Raw genomic sequence first — 24,929 nt, forward strand, 5'->3', positions numbered from 1 at the left:
TATTAAACAACAGATAATATGGGTAGTGCTGTAGATCAGAACCAAAAATTAGTCATGTTCTCCTTCAATCTCAGGAAGTGGGATGAGAGAAAATAAAGGCCTACAGTTCACATTTGGGCCTCACTGTGCCCCAGAGGTAGTACAATAGCACAAGCCAGTCCTGTCTTGAGTGTTTGGGTATACATATATATCTATATATATATTCACAGCAGAGGTGTATAGAAAAACACAGGAAGAACGAGCAGTGGGCACAATGATATATTTTTAAATGTCAAGTTATATTTTCTGCCCCAAGTATCATTATGGAGGAATAAGACCAATGTGTTCTAATGCAAATCAAAAATTCTATTAATAATGAAGCATAAATATACTCACATTATTTTATGCTGTTAAAATATTCTTACCTGAGCACTCCTACTTCATTTTTGAAAGCCTGTAGCTGTTGAGGTGTGGGTGCTGTAACATTCAACATTTTCACTGCCACATCACCTTTAAAATAGCAATTTTTAATAAGTGCCATTGATACGTACTTCTCTATTGAAAAAATGTTATATAAAGGATCAGAAATACTGAGATACCCTGTTTTCTAGCTTTCATGAAATAAACCAATACAATATTAAACAAAGTAAATATTCTGCATAATGTATAAACACTGTTCTTATATTATTTTCCTCTGAGAAATCCTAGCCAAGTCAAAGCTTTCCACATACACATTTGAAATCTTCATGTACCCAGATGGATAATTCAGCCTTGCTAGTAACTATGTTTCTTCTTTACCCAAATAATTACTAAACTCAGAAAAGGAGGGAAGAGTGGGATTTCTGAAGAACTTGAAGCTCTCACACAAAGTACTTGACGCACAACTTATTAATTTAAAAACCCATCTTCGTGGCCCTTCAATGGACTCTCCTCAGTACATCCATCTCTCTTCTATTGAGGAGTGCAGAATTACATTCTAGGGGTGGCCTCACGAGTGCTGAAGGGAAGGATCATCTCCCTTGACCTCCTGGAAATGCTTTGCCTAATGCAGCCTCAGCTGCTTTTGCAGCAAGAGGATACTGCTGGCTCATGGTCAATAATATCAGCTCACCAAAACTCCCCAGCACTTTTCTGCCAAGCTGCCCTCCAGCTGGGTGGGCCCCCAGCAGGACATATTACTTGCTTAAGAAAAACTGCTTGCCACCAGAGCCACATACCATGCCACTTTCCTTTGTAGACTGTTCCAAATGATCCAGATCCTATCCTTTGTCCCACTGTGATCTGTCCATCTGGTATCTCCCAGTCATCACTTGAATCTCGTCGACCAAGGGTTTTCTTTATATGTATGCACAAACAAAAAAATGGAAGAAAGCAAGCACATTAATGTCTGTGTAAACAGATGTTCTTTTAAAGATCTGGTACAAGCATTTCATATCACTGAAGTCTAAAGTTTCATATCATAAAGTCATAAAGAACTTGACTTTTCAGCTATGGCATTGGACTTTTCAAGTCATCCATACACAAAACCTCAGCACACAGGCATACTAAATTGTTTCCTGGCTTGAAATATTTGAGACAGGTTCCTGGCAGTGTTAAAATGAGTAAATATTAACAAACTCTTACCAGAAACAAAATCTCCTTTATTGTTTAATTCTTACTCAATCAGAATGATAAATTTTTAATTTAAAAAATGCAGACACTTTAATGTATTGTTACATTTCAGAATCACTAGAGAAACTTCAAAGTTCATGAATCATAGTGGGAAAAGTGAAAACTTATTTGAAGGGAAACAGGCATTATAATATGAAACACACCAAAATATTTGGTGAAATGCAGTGAAAGGGAGTACAGTCAGTTATTTAAATTATTTATACATCACTCCCACAATGTTGATGTTTTGTTTAAAGGATATCAGTTTAAAGTCATTGATCATTACCACACTTATCTCCAAAATAATTCAAAAGGCTCCTATGAAAGCAAAGAGAGACAAATGTGGTCCTGTAGAATTTCTATACCATGAATATACCATAGCACATATGAAAACAGCTGATCTTTCCCTTACCATTCTATTTCTGTCTTCTGAGGATGAGGATGATTTCCTTTCCCGTTGGGGTCCTGGTGACTTCTGTAATGCTTTCACATTGGTGAGTGACCCAGGCAAAGAGGCAGGAGGTGTTGCAGACAAACCTGCAGTTGAACCTGAATTTCAGAAACACGACAGTTTTATTGTGAAGCCATCTCACAGGAATGTATTGATATCAGGTGCAAGAATTGTGTTTAAGAAGCAGTATCTCCAAACATCAATCTATATGTTTAGAGGGAACAAGCATATGCTAGGAATATTGTTCTAATATTCGATTAGCGCTCGAGACTTTGATTTCAGGAAGAAATAAGCCTACAGCAAACATCCTTGTGTACCAGATAGTCCCCAGTCTCTCGTTCATGAATTATAAGAAAGATGATGCCTCTTTAAATAGAGAAAAAAAAAATGTGCTTTTGAAATTCACCAGTTACTTTGAGAAGAGAAGAAAAGCAGTCCCATTTCAGTTAGCAGCAGCTACCTCTCCGATTTCTTGTAGCTAGCCTTTTAGAGACCAAATAAATAATTGAAATACTGTACTTTGGAATCAAAACAGACTAAATGCAATAAATTGAATTTTTTCTAGTTGAGTCTCCAAGTGCCACCTGAAAACCATTTGGCTGTTTTAAAGGTATCTGTTAGCAGAAAGATCTTATTTAAAAGTAAATACTAGACTGTGGAAAGGATTAAAAAGTTACTTTAGGTAGCTATTTGAAGTATATCCTTTTAAATATAGAAAGAACAAACCATCTATAGCGTGTATGTTATCTAAACAAATCCATGCCAGAAAATGTCTACTAATAGAGAAGTGTTTCAGAGCCCAGAGTGGCTCTTTACAAAGAGAGCACTGATTTTTAAAATACACCATAATTATTTGTAACAAGGTTATGCCGACCTCTCCTCATGCAAAGGACATAAAATAGGGTCAACTGTTAATTAAATTCATGCTGCTCTGCTAAACAATGTATGTCACTGTACATCTCCAACATTCCAAAGCTTTCTCTCACATCAGTGCTCTGGGAAGGGGTCAAAGACAATGCTCCTCCTCATATTTCTTCAGAAGCCCCATTCTTACAAAAAAGTGTATCCTAATGCCAAATTGAGTTGAAAAATTGGCTTTGTGACTTTTAAAACTGTTGCTCAAGTTCAGTTACTCAGTACGTGCTCATTTATCACATACTTATCACATTATTATATCACATTAAATCACATTATTATATATAGCCATCATGGCCTGTCCTCACTGAGCTAAAATCCACTACAATTACAAGTGGAAGCCCAAAATAATGACATACCAACACGTAAAAAATAGGATGTAGCATCCATAAACTTTGTCCAACATATTAAACTAACATATTAAACCAACATATTAAAACCATATTAAACTGACAATGATGATCCATATTGGGCATCCTAACTGCACGTGCAAGGAGCAGGGAGCCAGTGACCTGAAGGATGGACTTTTTTTCATATTCATGTTACAGTCATTATAGTGTCATATATTTATTATTTGTCTGAAATCACACATATATGGAATTAAATGTATGCTGCTCGCAGAACACAAGCAATTTTCCAAAAGTTTACTGGGCTACAGACTTGCACTGCAATATCCAAGATACACTAGAACGTGATTTCTTTAGAGGTAACCAAAATGTCCCATTTAAATTTTAAAATTTAAATACCATGATATAGAAATATGGGCACAATATTCACCCTTCACCAAAAATGCTTACAGCACATGGCAGAACATTACAGTTAATCTGTTCATAATAACACCAGATGGCCTGATTTCCAAGTTATTAGAGAAGAATACTTCAGATAATATTGGACATTAGCTTGGACTCTGAAGCTGTATGTAACATATTCCATGCTGTAGCTAGTCTGACTGTTGGGAACACCTGTCTTCTTACTCAGACTTCTGGAAGAACTTTAAAATTATGTAAGGTGAGCTGCTCTTGATATATTCTGAAACAAGAGTCTTTGAAACAGCCAAGATGGTAGCATTTGAAAACCACACTACATACACTGAGCTACCCATTTCTACATGTATACATGTAAACACAAATTTTTACACTTCATGCTATTATTCAATAGTTGGTTTCTCCAGCATATGAAATCCCACAGAATTTTTTGGGATTTGTGCAATACAACAGATCCATTGACAGCTTTAGGCCCAAATCAATTATGTGAAGATGGAAGAGTCTTTGCATGAAGCAGGACACAAATACTGTTTCACTGGGAATTTACTCAGTAAATAAGAACTCCACGGTCTAAATCATCTGGGGCCCCAATGTGGTATGAATAGCATGTTTTCATACTGAAATATTTGTTGAAAGTTGACATGACACATTACTTGAAAAGCCTGAGACAACAAGATATCAATGGAAATGGTTGTAATTCACATTTGGTTTTCTAGAATATTGACTATAGGAAACTGTTAAAGCACTGAACTGACTTAAACTGAACAGTCAAGGAAATTCTAAGTTGAGGATGACACCTGGTCTTTAAAATCACTACAAGCAATCCAAGAACCTTTATTTAGGAAAAAAAAAGTTAAGGTCCACACAAAAACCTCAACTATGAAATTCCTTGCTTTTGAAGATTTAAGTCAGACTTTATTTCTGATCATTTTCAAGCGTGTAAAGGTGGAAGTGAGTATGTGTGAAAAGCACATTCAAAGCATTCCAGCCAGGCCAAGCAAAAAACAGAGGTGTTTCGATTAACTCACACACTTACATACACACGGTGTGAGGGTGAGGCACAAACAGCATCTGTGGTTTTACTTATTTTGTTTGGGTGAAAACAAGAAAGAAGAGCCCAACTACCTCTGAACACTGGGCCAGGCTCAAAATCAAACACTATTTCACTGGGGACAGAATGAAGGAGGGGACTGGGAGTCCGGGATTGGTATTTCCGAAGACAGCGCATCAGCTGGTTCAAAGGGGCTGTTAGAGAGAAAGAGACGGGCAGGCAGAGACAGAAAGACAGACACATAGAAGAAATGAAAGAAGTCATGGGAAATAACTAGGATGCTTTGACTCCTATTCATAGATTGCTTCTGTACTTTGAAGGAAAAAAAAAAAATCCATCCAAAATGCTACTAATAACACTGTTTCAGGACTGGGAACAGCCAATTGTTTTCAGATGCCAAGCAGACAGTTTATGACCGAGAGTTAAAACCAACATGATAGCACAACATTTAAATGCTGGACAAAATGGGTAAAACTGGAGTGCCACATCTATCAACACATACAAAAATAGCTAAAATTGGCAACTTTAAATTAGTAGGATTGCAGGAAATTTCTTTTTGAAAGGCATTCTATTGCTGATATAAGAAAAAACAGCTCCAAACACAACGCAGAAGGTAGGTACCATCCTACCAACTACCAGGTTTGCAATAGCCCACAGTACAAAACCTTCAAAACCAGGACAGAGTGCACTAAGGTAATTCAGAATTTACTTATGGTGGAAGTAAGTTATAATTAGTAAGAGATTGCTGTGTTAATGATCTGAAGTTGGAAAAACTGCCATATGCCTGCCCTTCTTACTATTCCTTTATTTCTATACTATTATTATATTCCTAGGAATACACACAGCACATAAGAAGCCCTCTTAGGACCTTGACAGCCAGTGGAAGAAGTGATTTAACAGGCCTGTGCATAACATGAGAAGAAAAATAAGTCTTCTGGCACTAGTTCTGACTTCATTGTGAATTAGAGCCATGTGTTATTGAAGGAAACGTAAGACAACTTGGCTTTGGCTTAAGGTCTTAAAAACCTGGTTCCAAGAGTAGCACAGGCATGCAGTACAGCAAAGCAGCATCTTCAGCAGGGGTAGAGGGGGAGAAGAACCGGAGCATTTCGTGCTGCTTTAGGAAACAGCAGTTTGTATGGAAGGTCTGTCTACCATGTTGATGGTTCTCAATGAAAATCCCTGTTGTTTCCATGGGTAAAAAGGTAACAACAGGCATACAAATCTCAGAGAGAGCTGGGCAGTTGTAGCATATCTGTATGTGGCCATGTGAGTGAATGAGTGTGTGCGTGTGAGAGCAAAAAAGTGAGTGTGCAAGGTTATTTTAAAGCTAAAAAACTATATACCACTTCAAAACTTTTTTCTCCTTCCGTCTCCCCCACTCCCAGAATGACTGGCAAATGACTCAAACCTTTGTCAGACAAATATTAAGTTCATGGACAAGCAAATGCAAATTCATCTTTTGTTCTAGTCATATTTTCCTTTGTGCCTGTGTTTTGTAGAAGGAAGTAGAACAAAGGGAAGGGACAGAGCAGTTGTGTAATTAAATACACAAGGTGGTTTAAACACTACTTACCTCCCTCTCCTCGTAAACCTTGGTCTCTAATCAAGTCCTATAAATAATAAAAAAAAAGTGATTAATTTAGGTAATATTATTTACACTTCTGAATCAACTACAATTGATCAAACTGAAACTCCATAACCTCATATGGTGTTCACAAAACAGAATTTGTTTTCTATCCTGGTTTACTAATAGCAGCAACTCCAAACAACTACTTATAACAACTACTCCAACTTTTCAAAATTAGTTGCTTTGAAACAGTATCTCTTAGTTGTAAAGTGAAATGTACACCACCTAAAAGAGATGATGACATGAAAGTACTGATTTAAGCATCTAGCTGGCCAAAACGCATGAAGAAATATCAAACCAAACATTTTAGTTTGGTTTGTGTGTTTGTGGCAAAAATTATTTGAACTGTCATATCAGAAGCTGGGACACCAATTTTCTGTTCCGAGGTACATCAGACAAATGAATTTTGCTTAGTTTTTTCTTATAACAAAGCACCTCATTTGCATAGCCAGGCGTACTCTGCTCTTCTCAGGAATTCCTAACTGCAAAAGGTTCTTTCATTTGCAATACACTGTAAACTGAGAGAATGTTTTACAACACATCCAGATTAATAGCAAACTACACAAAGGATCGAAGGATTTTCTAAACAGAAGAAATGTAGAAAATTCTAGCAGTTTCCCTCACCATGTCCATTTTCATCATGAAGCTTTTTTTTTTCTTTTTTTTTTTTTTTTTTGTTACACAATTATTTTATTCTGTTTTACACCTGCTCTGCTGCCAAACACACTGGTCTTGTCTCTCAGCTGCACCACTGCCATACACCATATGCAGATCTCCATGCAGCCACACTCCTAATAGTCAACTAACATCTCACTGTCACTTGGCTCGCATGCAAAACAGGTTTTGTGCCTCAGTGTCCAAGCAGACTTCAAGTCTGCTTCACCTAATAACTGACTCATTTCTAGAGGAGACTTACAGGTAAAATACCAGCTGTATAAGTTAGCAAAATTAGAAAGAGAGTGCTGAGACCAACATTTTGAAAGGTCCTTATACCTAGTATCAATATTGTTATTATTTATGATTCAGCATTGAGACTTCAGAAACGTGGAAAACAAGTGTAGCAGTTCCTGAGTATCCCAAAAGAATGCTCAGAACAATACGTACTGAGCTTTTGAAATCCTAAGGAACATTAAAGTCTGAACTCAGTTTACTGCAATGATTTAATTTTCATCAATATCAGAAATACTACTTGAATTACAAATACTAAAAATCCCTGTCTTGCATATAGGAAAATATGCTTAATACACACAATTGTTTGCAAGAGTGGTTACTGGCTTTCATATTCTTAGTGCTGTGGTAGAGGTAGCAGCACAAGCTTTGGGACTACTGACGACAAAAAAAAAAAAATAGTAGTGGTTTGTTATAGAATGTTTCTTTGCAAAAAGACAAGACAGTACTGTCAAAAGGCAGCTTCTGATTTTGGAGAATGGGTTCTTTGCATTCTTACAGCTCTCAATAGCAAGCCTCATGTGGGATCTATGAAGCTTCTGGTGGACCACCAAGGATTACCTTAGAGACACAACATTCTGCTGTCCACAGGATAAATCTAATGTACTGATATTCACAAGGGAAACATCAAATCTGTTATTCCTGATCCAAACATTATTAATACTTACATCAATATTGACTGGCTCGATTGTATTGATGTGAACATTGGGAGCTGAAGAGGATCGGTCGCGTTGCCCAAATTGATTTCGATGGTCTTCATCTGCTGGTCGGAGGGGCTGTGGGATTGGAATGGATTTTGAAGGAGAAGGACTAGGGAGAATTGGTGGTCTGAGAAACAAAGTCAAGGAAAAAGAGGATTTAGGTCTACAAATGGCTTCAAAAACTGCATAGTGGGTGTGGTAAGTCCTTTTTCAACTATAATAATAATACATACATTAAAGAAATCGATCTAAAGGCCTGAATAAAAACAACTTATAATGAACAATCTCTACTCCCCAATGATCAGTTGCAAGAACTCTCTGCTGCTCAAACTACCTAATTACATGGCTGTGAAGTGTTCTGGGTTAGAACAAAAAAAAATCCTACTGTGTCATCCCAAACTCATAATTGTAACTCCTGATCTGAAAAATTAATGTAGCCCAACAAGCACTGCACACATAGCAAGATACTCTGAAGTGTTCATGTACTCCACTCTTTTTAATGGCAACCCATTGAGAACTAAAAATGCTTAATATCTTACATCAACATTATAGCCAGAAGATGTCACAAAACAAATTGCATGGATGGATTAAGTATTCAATTGAGAAAGGCTTAAGAGAATTACATACTGGTCATTCAGAATAATTGATTAATATTATGGCCAAAGTAATATGAATTATTGATACTAAAATAAACATACCACCTCTTAACCTTGACCATTATGAAATAACTTTAAATAGTTGAACACTTTAAATGTTTGGCAATGCAATAGAACTGAGTTGAAAGATAAGTGTTCAGACTACACAGGGAAATTTTCTGAAGAAATGCAAATGCTGCCAGTATATAAAGCCTTTAATTTATAGTATTCATGGATCCTATATTTAAAACAAACCACCTAAACACTTGCTTTTTCATTTCTAAGGAGACAGAATGTCACTACTTTGGTTATCCATTTATTTTGTTAAAGTACAAAAAACTACCCCATCTCTCTTACTCTAGTCAAGGTCATTCACTTTTAAGTCTAATAATTCAGTCTAATAGATATAAGGCAAAAGATAAATGACAAACATTTGCCACTTTTTTCAAATAAAACTTAACATTAAAATATGTGATATCTGACAACAAGGTTTCTAGAATGTACAGAAAACAACTCATAAGAGTCCTCCAGCCACTCAATTACTCATGGGTCAGTTACAATGCCCAGAGGAAGCAGCTTCAGAAATAAAGCACAGAGCAGCAGTGTGTCCTGGCACTGCCTCCCCTAACTCCTTGGTCCTCCTGCTACCTCCCTGGCTTCTCCAAAGACCTTTAGGGGCAACTAACATTTTCAACAGGCTCTCTTGACATTTTTTTCAGAAACAGGTCTGCTTCAAGGACTATTACCCTGCCTTTGATTGATGAGTTTATGTAGTTTGGCACCAGAATTCAGTGCTATCTATATCCTACGTACAGTCATCCTTTCCTTCCTGGGCACCAGACTCTCAACTGAGAATAGCCAAACAGGGGGCTTCTTAATTAATCCAAGTAACAGCCTAGTATGTCTTGTAATAAAGTACAGGGATTGTTTCAGAAGTAGGGAGGGGGAAGAATAGGTAAGAGGGTTAACCCTCATCAACTTTAAAAAAAATAGTTACCTATTGTCACATGACCCAATATAAATATTGGGAAGTTACTGGGAAGCCATGAACTGAAAATGCAAATAGTCAAATGTCTGAGAAAGGGCCTTAAACAACCCAGCATTCCAGACAATGGTCAGAATTTCAGAAACATTTTTAAATGCAGTTGGTGCACATATACATAAGCTAAAGGTTTCATTCATTACTAGCAAGTGTCTTTGGGTAAAATTTTCTACTGTAGATGACGTTTTGAACTCCTGAACCTTTTTGTAAGGAAATCATGCAACTAGAACCCAGATCAGAAGGGCCTTTGCACAGATACAAGTGCAAGGCTTGGCTACATTCTAGCATTGGGTTTTCATGTTAAGGCAGGTGTGGGATGCTACACAGATCTCTGGTGAAAAACCTGAAAAGAGTCTCAGCCAATTCAGAACTGTCATTGTTGAGGTAGCTAACTCCTGCTCAAATTTTCTAAGAGTTCTCAGCAATAATGAAATTAAAGAATATGTGTAATAACAAACATCAGACCATTGCACTAGGAGCAACTGTGAGACAGCAGTTGTGCTCTGCCATAGGACAAAAACAGTAGTAATAGGATTTTCTGTGATCGTAAGACAAGATAGAGAAAACCAAATTGCAGAAATATTAATAGAATCATAGAATCATAGAATTGGCTGGGTTGGAAGGGACCTCAGAGTTGTTTCATTTGTATCCTCATTTGAATCACAAATGGTCATCTGCTCAAGGGAATTTGCAAATACTTCTGTATTTCTGTTCACAGGTCATCATGCCATTAGTACAGATAGCATGTCATACTATGTCATACTGTGCTTGAAAACGGAATTGGTTTTCTACTTGTCAAATTCTAACTGGGGGAATTCAGAACTTCAGAAAACAACTACAGGCTGATAACTCTTTCTTGGAGTCTTTAACTACCATTGGAAGGATCTCTGGGCAAAGAATACAGAGATGGGAATCGGTTAACATGCCCCATCTGTAGTATCAGATTTTCATTAACAGGTATCCCTGGGACACTTAGAAAAAGTTAGGTTCTTCTCACTAAATGGGGTTTTTGTCTGAAAAAGGTAACTAGCAAAGAGAAAAACACAAGGTTTGCTAGTTAAGATGTCCTACTGATATCACAAGCTCAGAGCAGTTTACCACCAGTCTCTGTCTGTGTGTGGCAAAAGTTGTATCTTAATCTTTATATCCAGACCTTCATCTACAGAAGACCCATCACCACAAAGAATGCAGCAATCCTTTTAACCACCAAAAGCCCATTCTTATACTATTCCTAAAATTTAGTAACTCCAGGAGAGTAGAAGGGACACTGGAGCAAAAAGGACCAGCCACCATTCACTGGGAAAGGGTGACACTGTCTATTCCAAGTGAGTTCCAAAACTACTTCTGTAGCCTATGCGAACACAGTGCCAGGAAACACAGTACCAAAAACAACCCCCCTAAACCAACACAAAGCCCAACAAGCAAGAGGACCAGAACCAACTGCTGCAAAGAACTGTTTACTGTGGCATATATGTATAGCTGGCTGAGGCTTAAAGGAGCAGCAGTTCAAATACTAGGACCTGAGCTTCTGTTGCTCCCGTGGCCTTTGTGAGCAGTTAAGAGCCACCCTGCTAGCTAGGGGAGACCTTCCACAAGTAAGGTCAATAATATCACCTATTACAGGTTATATCACCTCATCTTGCACCATCTTTAGGAAATTTTTTTCAGCTTCCCTGGCAACAAACTGATAGAGTTGTCAAAACTCAATTTAGTATGTTGTGACCTTCCCTGGCAATATAACAAAACACTTTTTTTTTGGACCATGACTTTGGAATAAACATATTGTTCCCTCCCTTTTTATCAAGAAAAAGCAGAAGGAGGTTTTATCAGGTGGCAAGAGTAATGGCAGACAAATGTAGATTTTTCACCCTGCCAATTACAGCAAGTATCAATGTGTCCACAGATTTACAGTTCCTCAAATTTGGGTCCCTGGGAAGATAACTCAGAAAAGTGCCACATATGCTATGTTATATACAAAAAAAGTTTTATAAAATCACATACAGTACCTCCACCCAATCTTAGAACAAGTTAGTTCATTGTACAAACACCAAAGAAAATTTTAATAAATTTTCCTCAATTTCTTTTAACTCACCAATGTGATATTTCATATATTTAAGAGCTGGTCTACTCAGGAAAGATTTTTCTTGAAAGAGGTTGGTTTTGGGCTTCAATATTTTTGCTTAGATTTTTGTTGTAATTTTTTGTTGGGAGTCCAAACATGTTCCAATTTAGTAATTGTTGTACTCCATAGATATTGCCAGGAATAAAAAAGTAAATTTTCCTTTCCTCACCTCCGCAGCCTGGAAACAGTCAAAGACCCCAGATCAAATGCTGACTTGCAGAAAGGGATAGCAGTAAAATTTTGTAACTACAAGCTAGAGAAGATCCCTCTTACAGCAGACTCTGAAGTCTGATTAAAAACATTATGGCACAGATCTGGGACTGTCATAACTTCGTGTGGACTCATGCAGTTTTCTATTCCATGACAACTTGTTTTCACCTGTGTTGGCTTGTAGTTGAAAAACAGCTGCCAGGATTATCAATTATGGTGTGCATTTACACTGGCATTTGTAAGATTAAAGCTTAGCAATGCTTTCCTACAACTGCTGATAGCCTCATATACCAGGGGCTATCAAGAGAGCTGTCATTAGTCCACCAAATCAGGCTTCAGCTCACTAGCAAGATTTTGCAAATAGTTGCAAATTTTGGAGAGCAAGAGGAAGTTTCCCTCACCTGTTGCACATGATAAAAAGGACTTCTCTAAATTTCTTGATACCAGGCCTTTTCTGCTCAGCAATAATGCATACCAGGTTGAATATTGCAGGAAGTTTGCTAACATTTACATGGAAAAGGTCTGGTGCTGGAATCTTAGGGGGAAATGCTCAGCATTGTTTTCTGTGAAGAAACACAAAGCTTTTGCTCACTTAAACACCTGGGAATCTAAATGGTATTTTAAGACCATGTCTTTGCTTGGCTTTTCAGAAGCTTTACTAGACATTTAACTATCTTCAGCTGAGGCAGAATGATCAGTGAACATTTGAAAGACACAAAGGAAAGCATAGGTGTTTAATCTCAGGCTGGAGCCAGCTCTAAGGCAGGGACTGGCAAGCTTCCAAGAATGGTACACCACACAGTCCTCCTTTCTTCCTCAAATTCAGAAGATTAAGCATGTTGTGAAATGTCATTTTTCAAAGAGTCAAGATGTTGCCAACCTGCTTACTAGCAGTGCTCTGCCTGAAGCAAAGCAGATGCTTTCAGTTTTTGAGTCCAACTTGCCTTTGTACTATTTACAGTCTGATAGTGTGCCCCCTTACCACCCACTCCACACGTTTCTGACTCTGCCATACTACCTGTCTCATGACTTTCCCAAGCTTTGCTCAACATCATAACAACTGAGGGAATGGTTGGAAGTTGAAAAAGACAACTCCAGAATGATTTTAATAGCTATTCTCTGCCCTTTTCATCAATCTGTTAGATTCAGGGAACTGGGTTCACAGAAATTCTGGGCTCATATTTTGTGAGCAAAGATACAGAAACTTGAAGGTAGTGCAAGGAATGAAATGAATACAATGTATTATATAAAGTTTACGTACTTCAATTTTATTACAAGTGGCTATTATTAGGGAGACCTACACTTTGAATAATTCTTTCCAATTAAGCGCAGATTATAACTAAAATGACTGCTTTGGCACAACAGGATAGTGCAGACTGAAAAAACTGAAATGGGGCAGATGACCTAATGTTGTGGCCAGACACATTTTTATAAGGGGTTCAGAAACGGGCAAGTGGGACCATATCTGCTCCCTTATTTTGAGATGGAATGTCTGGAAGGACTGCCTACAGCTTACACTTGGAAAAAAAATAGGCCACAGGACTGGATTGCTCACGTGACATATGAGCTAAGTGAAACAAAGTTCTCCAGCATGCTTAGCAGCTTTTGCATCACGTCCAAGGGTCTTTTCCTTTATGTCCCCTTCTCTTTCCAACTTTTCCATTTGATCACTTGACAATTTCTCAGCATGTCACACAGGCCTTTGCTCTTGAGCTTGTCTTGCAACACAAACTCTTCCTTTCTTTGGGCACCTTGCCTGCTGCTGGCATCCCTTCACAAGGCTAAAGATGAAGGATGTTTCCCTTCTCCTTCCTCAGGTTTACCAAATGGTTAGTGGGTGGGATTCCTTTGTGGGCCATGCCATGCAAGATGCTAGGAGAACAGAGAAATTAAAAGAACAATTATTAAACTAATAAGTGTTAATAAAGTGCTAGTTCTTCATATTTTCAATCCCTTTGTCAAAGTCTCAAATTTCAATACATTACTCTCTTCCCAGACAAGACTGACATTTGATGCTGACTTTTTTTTTTTAATTCAACAGTTGAACTGTTTTAACAAAACTGTGGGTAAGCATTGTTTTTCAATAGAAAAAGCAGCTTTTAAAAATTTTTTTACTCTAAAAAATTTAGATAAATTAGTATTTCCATGATTATGCCTTTAAAAAGCAGAGAAGAGATAATAAGGAAAGGCAGAACAATAACTTGAGAAAGGCATGGATGGCGCTGTATGTTTACACAACTGCATCTGAGCTGGTTCTGAAAGGAAATACTACAAACACATGCTTGGGGAAAGTTGCATGATTTTGTAACATGCATCCTACTTATGAACACCAGCTGATAAACATAAACCATTTTCAAAATAAACAGAATTTTGAAGGCACAATTAATACTTTTTTGTTTTGTTTTGTTTTGTTTAAAAATGCATACAGCATGACAAAGAAGTAAAAAGCAGAAACCTATAACCCTGTTACAGCTCCTGCAACCATAAACATTTACAGGTGCAACAATTAAGGAAAGCTCCTTAAATTCAATTAGCAAGTATATTTAAACTTTAACATTTTTTGTATACGTGAAGTTAAAAGCACTAAGAACTTAATCAGCTTTGATCTCAGTTTTTCCTTTCAGTTTTTACTTCACAAAACTAAGATTGTCTGAAGTAGTGCAGGTATTAAGATAATCTATCCTGCTGTATCCTTTTAAACTGGTAAGAAAACACAAATGTGAGGCAGAAGCAATTGAAAAGTAAGAAAGTTAGCAAATACTACTATTAATATTGGGACTATAGAGTGCCTTTGGAATGTGCAAGCATGTAACAGTTTGTATGAACAAGCTTCTTCACACATTAATAGTTGCAGCCTTGTTATAATTTCAGCTGTGCCATAAGAAAGGCAGAGCCCAATTTGCCTGGAGCACCACAAGAAGCAGCTGTGTCCACAACTGCTGTACTAACAATATTAATAGTATATAAAGGCACCATCCACCAGCTGGAATAGGCTCTTCCAAATGTACTTGAAATAGCACAAAAATAGTACAAATAAGAACATGAGCTCTCTTTGTACTTACCAAATGAGGCTCCCTCTGCAGGACTGTCAATCTGTTTTCCTGGCAGGCATCACATTTGATCTTTCGTAAACAGTCTCGGCTGCCCAGGGAATTTCTTTTCTAGTCAGAGTCCATAGGTGTCTGTGTAGCTTCCAGTTGTGTTTCTGCTTTCATTTGGGCACACTGCTCACTCTTCCAAGAAAGGCTCTCTGACAAACTCAGTTCATCTCCATGCTGCACAGACATCCTAGGAATGTTTTTCTGAAGGCTTTTGTATTTGGTGTTCTTACTAAATCTGCATCAGGTGTCTTGGCTTTTGTATATATCCCTGAGTTACTCTTTCCCTGAGATTTGTTAAACTATCTAGTGCTGGGTGGTGTCAGTAACTTCTTAGGAATATAATTTCTAGGAATATAATGTAAATATGATCACCTATTGCTTCACAGAGAGAGAGGGTCCAGAGTCTTTGATGGAAATAGATGGCATAGAGGCTACAGTCAGTTTTAGAAGTCTAATGTTATGAAACCTGGATCTGCAGGAAATGGGTGCTATTGATATATCCCAACAATTAAACAGAAGGATGAGAGCTGGCCTGGAGGATACTAAAACTATGTAGGAAAGCAGTATTATGAACCTGGAACTGGCACTTTTTTTACACCAATCTTACAGTGGTGTGGCTTACTCTGAAACTGAGGTATGTTACTTCAAGGCAAATAAACTGTAGTTTCATAACAGAAACTAAAAGAATAGCGTGAATATACAATTTTGGTATATGTTAAATTTAGGTATAAAATCTTTCCAGTTTAGACCAGGTCTAAGCTACCAAAAAAATCAGTTTAACAGGTAAGGCCCCAATTCTACAGATATTTAAGCGCACGTTTAATTTAGGTTCAGTACTAATTTATATCATACATGTGAATGAAAAAATCACCTCTCTCAAGTTAAGTACTGGTGAATATAGTTGCATGACAAGCCAGAATACAACACTAGAGAGTTGCAAAGCAGTTTTTCTGAGTGTTTCTAAGCATACGGTACTGAAATGTTATGTGATTAAACAGCACAAATAAGGTCATACCCAACAGAATCTGAGGGGGGCACTGAGGGGTACGATCCAGATGCTGGGGTGGTCTCTCCTAAGGAGGCCTCCTCCTGTGGTATGGGGTGATGTTCAAAGAATTTGGAGACAAACAGCAAACTGCGAGGCAAGAACAAAACAGAAACAACCTAGCTTGTGCAAAACCCAGGAGCTTCACAATATAACACCCAAAGATAGGAAAACAACAAAATTCAAACCCTCACTGATCAAATTCTAAATTTTAAAATAAAGACTACACTAACACATTAACCTCCAAAACTTGCTAAAAATATTATTTACTTTACAAAGGATCATGCTGTAAATCTACCTTTGTGGGAAGCACTTTTAAAAATATTTTAGTTGAAACTGCATACATCTTCAAGAATGCACAATTTATACCTGCATGTTGAGCACATGAAATTAATGTTTGCACTGATGCAATGCCAAAGACCAAATGGATAGAGCTATGTTATCCATAAGACCTGAGCACAAACTTTAGAGGTGCCCAAGAAAACAAATACCAACACAAGCAAAAATTAAATTATTTTCTATTTCTGGAGTAAAAACTAGCATCTTAAGTGATACCTGGTATGGAAGTCTATTTAAAAAATTTCATAGCCTGCACTGAAACCTATCAAATAGAACACAGAGCCAATTTACACCAGATCCTTAACCTACATCAAAGACTTAAACAGATGGATAATTAAATTCAAGAACACATGACTGTTTCAGACATCTTTTACTTTTCTTAACTAGACATCAAACTAAGGAATGGATTTATTTTCAATCACTGTAAAACCAACTGCAGTTTCACCATATTTAACTAGTGTCTCTGAATATTTTTATCAGGTTGAAGAGAATAAACCCTTATCTAAAAATTTAAGGACCCTATCTATCATGTAAAAAAATTTTGATTAATAAGAACAACTGTGAACAATGAGAAGTTTGTCTGTTAAAGTCAAATGCTCAACCACCCAATTCATACTTCAAATAAAGCATTTCTTAGTCCAGTAAAAAAAAAAATGAACTGGTTGTCCGAGGCAGAAGAGAGAACATTAATTATGCAGTCTCACAAGAACAGCTGAACTCATATTTTTTTCAGGCACCTCCTCTGACCTCACGAATTACACATTTAATGTAAGAAAGAGCTGAGAGCTATAAGCTTAATAAAAGGCAAAACTTTTAAAACCAACCAGTTGTGTTTACTTACTCAAGCTGGTCATAATTAACACACATCAGTGGCACTTCTGTACTACAGCGCTGGTGAAATTTGTAGCCACATGTCTGGCACCGGAATCCCTGGAAAAGCAGCTTTCGACAGAAGTCGCAGAATGCTAACGTGAAGAAAGTTTTTCGTACCTGTATTGTAAAAAAAAATAATAATTAGAGTCCTTCTGCAAGCCTAAGATAGGCTATTTGCTTTTGCCTCCCCCAAATACATCCGCAATTCATGTTTCACTTCATTAGAAGCAAGAAAACCAGCAACTAATCTGGAGCAAAACACTGCACTATTATCATGCTAGAGACATTAAGCATTTAATTGGATATAACCTATGAAACCAAAAGCTGTTGAAGCACTACATCATCTTCTAATTTTTCCAGGAGCCAAATGACATTGATATCCAACACTAAACAGACTGGAAATACAAATATGATTGATATATACACACACACACACATATATACTGCTTCTATGTATGGTTGCATATAGAGTTATAATTTGGAACTCTGAAACATTTAAAATAGCCACAGGGTAAACAGATATTATCCCCATATTATGGAGGAGGGGGAATAATTTATTTCAAATTTAGCAATACTTAACATAAAACCACATTCCAGTTTTATTACCACATGTAATAATCAAAACTGCAGAAGGACAGTAAAAAAAAAAATGTTCAACCTAATAGCCTTTCATCTAACCAGCCATAGTCAAATGAGTTTTGTAACTCATTTGAGTAAACGAGTTGAGTAAAATAATTTTAGCAGCTTGCAAATAGACTTTTAAAAAATAATTTTAAATTTCAACAAAAGGCCTTTCTTCTCAGTGTGAGAAACATTATTTCCAGGACTTTGTATGTAGCTGGAACTGTTGGGATGGATTCTGCTTAGCAGCTTCATTTACTTGGTGCCTTATCAGGTCAAAACATATTTGTGCACTAGCATCACTGATGATGTCAGCACGACTCTGGGAATAGTTAGTTCATTAGTTAATTGCTTCTGCAGAGCCAGCAGGGAAGCCCAGAATACATTTTATACATACAGCAATACAAAAATAGTAGATTATTCTTACTGCGCTGCATTGCAGTGCTGATTGAGCCCCCCTACATTTATAGATTTTAGAGGGTGTATTCCATCCAAATGTCAAAGTTTTAAGGGTGATCAAATACTCTAACATCACTTGTTTCAATGACAAGTCTAATTCACTTAAGCTTTTGCAATCAGAAGCTTCTTTTGCAACCCCCACCACATCCCACAGAAAAAAAACAACATTCAAGATTGTTAATTTGAATTTAAAAGTCCTCTACTTTAACCCTACTCAACATTTCATTAAAAAAAAAAACACAAAAAACCAAACACCAGAGTACATACAAAATTGTGCGTTGTGAGTGGCACATTCTCCAAGACTTCTACGTGCAACTCCTCCCCTGTGAGCCAGGAAATGTCAGTGTCCCAGCCAATTGGTTTCTTCTCCCTAAAGTGTAAATAAGCCTTTCATTAGCACCAGCACACAGGCCCTTGAGGGTCTCCTGCATAAGATGTGAGGTCAGACAGAAAGGGACTTTTTCAAACAGTTCCAGTAGTGGCCGATTCCTTCAAACCAAAGTGACAGATGGCTCTCTGCTCAAATGAAGTGCCTGTCAAAGTACCCGTTCCATCAAAGTTCCAAAGATAATTTTGTGCACTAATGATAATCTACAAAATTTTTTAAGGGCTGGAAACTCCATTGCCTCCCCCTCCCCTCAACTCAGTTCCCCTCAATTCAGTTAAGAATGCCCCATAAACAAGTCAAATAAACCAAAAAAGTTGATGAAATCTATTTAATCCTTGCTTTGTTAGCATGAATTTGATCAATGGGTGTTTTGCCAACAGTCTATAAGCTCCTCTTACTCTTCATTATGCCTGTTCTGGAAGTGATTGAATTTTTTCCTAGGAGCTTGCCATTCTTTAGGCCTGTCTTCCAGGCACAAATTGTTTTAGAGTACAATATCACATCATTCTGACCTTTGAAATAAACTTCCACAACTTTGGTTAGAATGGGCCATTCTGGGTAACTCCAAGAAGAGATTTTAAGAGCAAAAACCATCACATAGAAACCATACCCATCTTGTATTCTGTAAACAGCACAGCATTCTGGAATAAGACCTCTCATCATCAGAGCTTTCTTTAGGCTGTCTCGGACTGTTACCCCACATCTTGCTGGAACCTAAGGGTCAAATATAAAAGAAATTAAAGTTCCATTTTATTCCTTCAAACTGATACAACCATTTTGACTGTCAGCTGCAAAACCCCACCTTCATGATGCTTTACAGAACAAGAGAGTTTTTCAAAATCTTTTTTGTCCAGTGAAGAATGTTATTGGTGACTACTACATATAAGCAACTACATATACGCATTTCTATTAATGCTTGCATGAAGTTTTGACCCAACACTAAAAGTGACTTTTCGACCCTTTTTATCTTGAAGAAAAAGGAGACACAGCAGATAGAGAACTAATAAATACATATTTTAAAAGTTCAGGCCAAGCTGTAAAATTAAGTGAGGCAACATGGTAAGTGGAACTAGTATGGAAGAATTAACCTGGACTGCACTCAAAAAAAGACAAAATATATACTTTTTATTTTCTGTTTCAAAAACAGAAGCATGCAAACAAATAAAATGAAACTATCATCTGAGTCAGACAGAAATCTCCTCTCATTGTAACCTATATTTGCAGCTCAACAGACACTTCCTATTTGAAAAACATATTCCTCCCTTCTGTTTCAGTATTTGAAAAGTTTAAATGTCTAACAAGATGAAAAGAATGGAGAAGCACACTGTAACATGCCAAACAATGAAGTGTAGACTTTGTACAGATCTTTTCCTTGTCTCTACTCTCGCTAGGCATATCTCAGAGCAAAAAGGACATAATCTCTAAGTATACCTGTGATTTAGCAGCGTATTCTGCCAAGTTATAAAAACAGAACAATACAATCTGGTGATTTTGTCTAGTTAAGGGGTTAAGTATCACCCACTTACTACTTCTAGAACTAAACAATAATAATGTGTAACACTTCAGTATACACATGAGGATAGCTCTTATAACTACAGACACTATCTCAAACATGTAGCAAAAGAAAAAACAATGGACTTAACTTTTTTGTTAAAGTCTCCCTGAACACCTGAAGCTCAATTCTAGCTTGCTAGTTAGTGGGCTAAGCCAGAGCCCTCAGTAGCCAAAAACAGTCTCTTAATCAGCTTCAACCAGCTTTGGATTGGAGCCTTGCTTTTCCTCCTTGCACTTAAATTTCCATGGGTATTTAGGGGCCCTATGTCCTACTTAAGGATGACAGTGAAACATAGCAGTCTATTTCAGGTAGCTTTGTGAACATCACTGGAGATTACACTACATATTGCATTTCCAGAACTCAAACATATGCTCTCTCAGAAGAGACAAATTGAAGATACATTTTGCACCACAGTCTTCCTCCCATTAATATCAAAGTGCTTCTTACAGGATATTGGTGCATTTCATCTGGTCAACACAAACATTTTAAGAAGAGAATTTCTACTAATGCCTTGAAAAAAATCCTATAACATACTGCTTTACAATCTTTATACTCAGCCTTGTGACTTTGTTTTACATATGCCATCATTTCTTAATGCACCTTTTTTTAAAGCTAAGTAAAAGAAGTTATCACTGTGGCTTTCAACGACTCGTAGGTCATTCCTACAGCAAACCCCCATATTTTTAAATACCTGTCACTGATACTAAGAGGGAGCCTGGGGCACATACTGTTGTCAATGCTGTCAACAACTTTCTATTGTAAAATTCAGCCCTCTATTGCTTAATTCTCTACCAAACTACTTGTTCACATTGAAATCAGCTGTTCACAGGGTCTTCCTGCAATGGGAACCCCCCTTCTCCTGATCCTTGACAACACAATGAACATAACAAACACCATTTTAGGAGGCAAGGAGACATTCTTTGTGACGAAGCAGATCTCAGATTTGTTCCCTTTCCCCTCATTATTAGCCCCTGAAGGTCCTGTGAATCAAATAGACAAACCAAACAGATTTTTATTTCCTCCCCTTCCACCCTTAAGGTTCCTGGGTGTCAGGCTCATTACTCCCTCCCTTGATGGCTTTGAATGTCCCAGGAACAAGGGGATACCAGGTGGTATAGACAACTCCATCACAAAACAGAAGACAAATAACAGGTCCCATAGAACTTTCATAAGATTAAGCAGTTATCAGTCCTGAGGACTAATTAAGCAGTTATCCTAAGGACTGATAACTGGGCCTGGACTGGAGCTGCTGCCAGACAGTTAAACAAGGGGTCTGCTGTGGCCAGGGACACATCTCCATCATCCTTTTATTCTTCCCAGGATTGAAGGAGTGATATGTATTATTTTATATGAATTTCTAGTCTACATTATGATTGTTACATGGATACAGCAAACCACAAACTAAATATTAGACCCAATCTGCTGGAGGTCCAGGTGATCAGCAATTATAATTTAAGATATAGTATAGATTCTGTATTATACTACTTATAAATTGTCCAATACTGATTCTGCTTGCAGAAACCCTGTGCCATCCTAATAAATTCTGTACTGTACTAATCATAACGTCCTGTTAAGAAAAAAAACCTTTAGCTGTAACTATGATTTAGCACCATCACCATTCCTGTCTGTCCCCTCAGTGCTAGGTCACAAGTTCCCCTTCCTCTAACACATATTTACAGAGTAAATAGTCTTAAGAATTTGACTAAAAACTCTGAAGACTTCAGGTGTGCTTCAACCTCCCCCCTACATGAGGTCCAACCATGAACTTCAGCTCACAGCTAATTTTACTCTAAGCACAGTTCTGGACCGAGATGAAGTCCCCCAGACACTTCAGGTCTACTTTTCCAGCAACATCAGTTGTTTCATCACTGATACCCATACTGGAAGATGATACTCAGATACTGACAGGCTGACTAACTAGAGGGGAAAAAGGGGAATGAAGAGAGCCAGGAAAGTGGTTGGGGCATGAAGGAGAAATGGGTGAGAGAGAAGCAGGACAAACTTAAGAACTGACCAGAGGAAGCATGTATATACTGGGAGAGGGAATCTCCAGCACCACGTTGGTGAGAAACAAATAAACAGGAGAGAGGGCAGAGTCAAGAGCTAAATGAGGCAGGGGGGTGGAAACAAAGATAGAGTGAACTACCGTGGTGGGGGAGAACCAGTTGAAACAGCTGGGGAGGTAATGGAAGCACATCCTGAACAAGCAGCTTTTATTCTGCAACCCGGAGAAAAAGACGGCTCATTTTGGACAAGGAGGAGCAGAGGGAAGGACTTGCCAAGGAGAGGCATTAGAACTGTGCATAGAGGGGGGAAAGAGGTTCTAGCTTAAGCAGAAAACTTTGAGGCACCAAGTATTAAAAGAAACCAGGGTAGCAAAATCTAGACCTGGGTGAGGGAATGGAAAAGGACAAGGAAGAAAAGCCAAGCAGTGGAAAGGTGACTACCATTAAAGAAAAGTCAAAGTGAAAAAGGGAAGGAATCCTGTGCTCACTGGAATAAATTCTCTTCTTCCAGCACTGATCCTCCATAAAGGGGGACATCCTCCAGTACCTTATGAAGCCAAGATCCACATCAGGAACCTCCAACTCTATTAATGAATTACACTGGTGTAAACAATGCCACTTCAGATGACTTAAAATTTATTTTTCCTTTTAATTTTGATAAAAGCAAAGATGTATGAAGTTACAGACTTCCTTTTAAGAAATCAGTAAAGTCAGAAAGGTAAGCTCTCAGAACTTGTCAAGTATCACAATGAAGGTCCCCTACAGCAAAGCAAGTGCAACAGGACTACAAAAAGCATGCATTAAGCATCTTCCTCACCTGTTATTCATTATTGCTCAGTATTATTTCCCCAAGTCATTAAAATCCCAGCCATATTTATGCAACCTGCAATTATAAACATCGATAGAACATTTCTTCTCTTCACTGCCAACTACAACAAGATACAGCTAAAAAACAGGGAACTGTTTTGATCACTTCCAAAAATCACCAGGATCCTGAATCAGCATCACATTTAGAACACTCTCTTACAGACCTCCCAAGCAGAGAAACAGAAGGCTAAATTAAAAGAACTAAATACTAGAATAAATCCCTGTAGTATTGATTAATCATTTTCCCAGACTGGTACAGTACGGTCTATCACCATCTGCACAAGCAGCCCCTCAGCCCCCTCCTTCAGCACCTACCAGCACCTGCTGTACAGCAGAAATCTTGCCCTGCAAAGCATTCCATCTACAATCTCTCTTTTGCCTGTCCCATCCTCACACCCAACTAACTGCAAAGTTAATGAAAAATCCCACTCCAAGAAAGTGATTTGGAGAGCGACTCAATCTGAATAAAAAACAAAAACCCGAAACAAATGCTTTTTTCCCAGCTAACCAAATCCCTGGAGCAGGAGTTTCAGAACAGCTTTCTACCAACCCCCAGCTGGAGGAAGGGTGTGTGGTCCTGCAGCTTGGGAGCAGAGGGAGCAGGAACCCCAGCATGGTGCAGCTCCTGACCCGCCGAGCTACCAGGCTGCCTGCCAGGAGCCAGCAGCTCCAGCACAGCAGGCGGGCAGGAACCAAAGTGGGATTATCAGTTCCATCAAGGGTTTTGACAGGATTCCCACTGTGCATTTTAACTGAATCAGATCAGCATTTTTTTAAAAAATAGGTTCCCCGTGAAAAAATTTCTGATCTACTTGAGAACATACGCTCTTATGACTGTAATCATGTAAACTGAACAAAGCTGGCATTTCACTGGAACAAAAAAATGCCTGGCAAGATCAGCAGATCCTCCTGAAGGCTATAAAGCACATGGAACACGTGGGAGCAGTTGGTGGTAACCAACACGGCTTTACCAAAGGTATCTGACAAACTTGGTAGCCTTTTATAATGGGGTCACAGTGTCAGTGGACAAGGGGAGAGCAAGTGATGCCATCTACCTGGGATCGTGCAATTCATTAGACGTTGTACCACATGACATCCTGATTTCTAAATTGGAAATACATGGATTCAACAGATGGACCTCTTGGTGCATAAGGAATTGGCTGGATGGTCTCACTCAAGAGTTGTGGTCAACAGCTTGATGTCCAAATGGGGACCAGTGATGAGTGGCACTCCTAAAGGGTTGGTAGTGGGACCAGTGCTGCTTAACATCTTCGTTGGTAACAGGGATGGTGGGAATGAGTACACTCTCAGCAACTTTGCTGACAACACCAAGCTGTGTGGTGTGATTGACACAATGTTACTTGCTAAGGGTTTAAGATACTTATATACCTAAGATTTGCAGAGAAAAGGTTTAGATTTTTATAACAATCTGAAAGTTATTTCAGCCATTTTTGAAAAGCAAAAAACGTAGGAGAAAATGGGCTATAAAATACTAAGGAAAAGTAGAGAAGCTGTCAATACAGGTGTGTTAAGTGTGTACTTAATATCAGAGAAAGTAACTTACTTGCAAGTAACTA

At 38.0% G+C, this 24,929-nt stretch overlaps 1 protein-coding gene across 1 annotated transcript in view; it reads right to left on the reverse strand.

The window, feature by feature from the left end:
- Nucleotides 1-24,929, reverse strand: part of BRAF (B-Raf proto-oncogene, serine/threonine kinase) — an 83,241-nt gene that overhangs the window by 22,407 nt on the left and 35,905 nt on the right. The window contains exons 4-12 of the mRNA XM_030451457.1: nucleotides 19,535-19,638; nucleotides 18,804-18,906; nucleotides 17,425-17,573; nucleotides 16,215-16,334; nucleotides 8,057-8,216; nucleotides 6,387-6,423; nucleotides 2,042-2,178; nucleotides 1,197-1,314; nucleotides 405-489 (exon numbers count right to left, since the gene is read on the reverse strand). Coding sequence (XP_030307317.1) covers nucleotides 405-489; nucleotides 1,197-1,314; nucleotides 2,042-2,178; nucleotides 6,387-6,423; nucleotides 8,057-8,216; nucleotides 16,215-16,334; nucleotides 17,425-17,573; nucleotides 18,804-18,906; nucleotides 19,535-19,638 — 1,013 coding nt within the window. The remainder of the gene's footprint in view (nucleotides 1-404; nucleotides 490-1,196; nucleotides 1,315-2,041; nucleotides 2,179-6,386; nucleotides 6,424-8,056; nucleotides 8,217-16,214; nucleotides 16,335-17,424; nucleotides 17,574-18,803; nucleotides 18,907-19,534; nucleotides 19,639-24,929) is intronic.

This window comes from Calypte anna, chromosome 1 (genome assembly GCF_003957555.1).
Source record: "Calypte anna isolate BGI_N300 chromosome 1, bCalAnn1_v1.p, whole genome shotgun sequence".
NCBI lineage: Eukaryota > Metazoa > Chordata > Aves > Apodiformes > Trochilidae > Calypte > Calypte anna.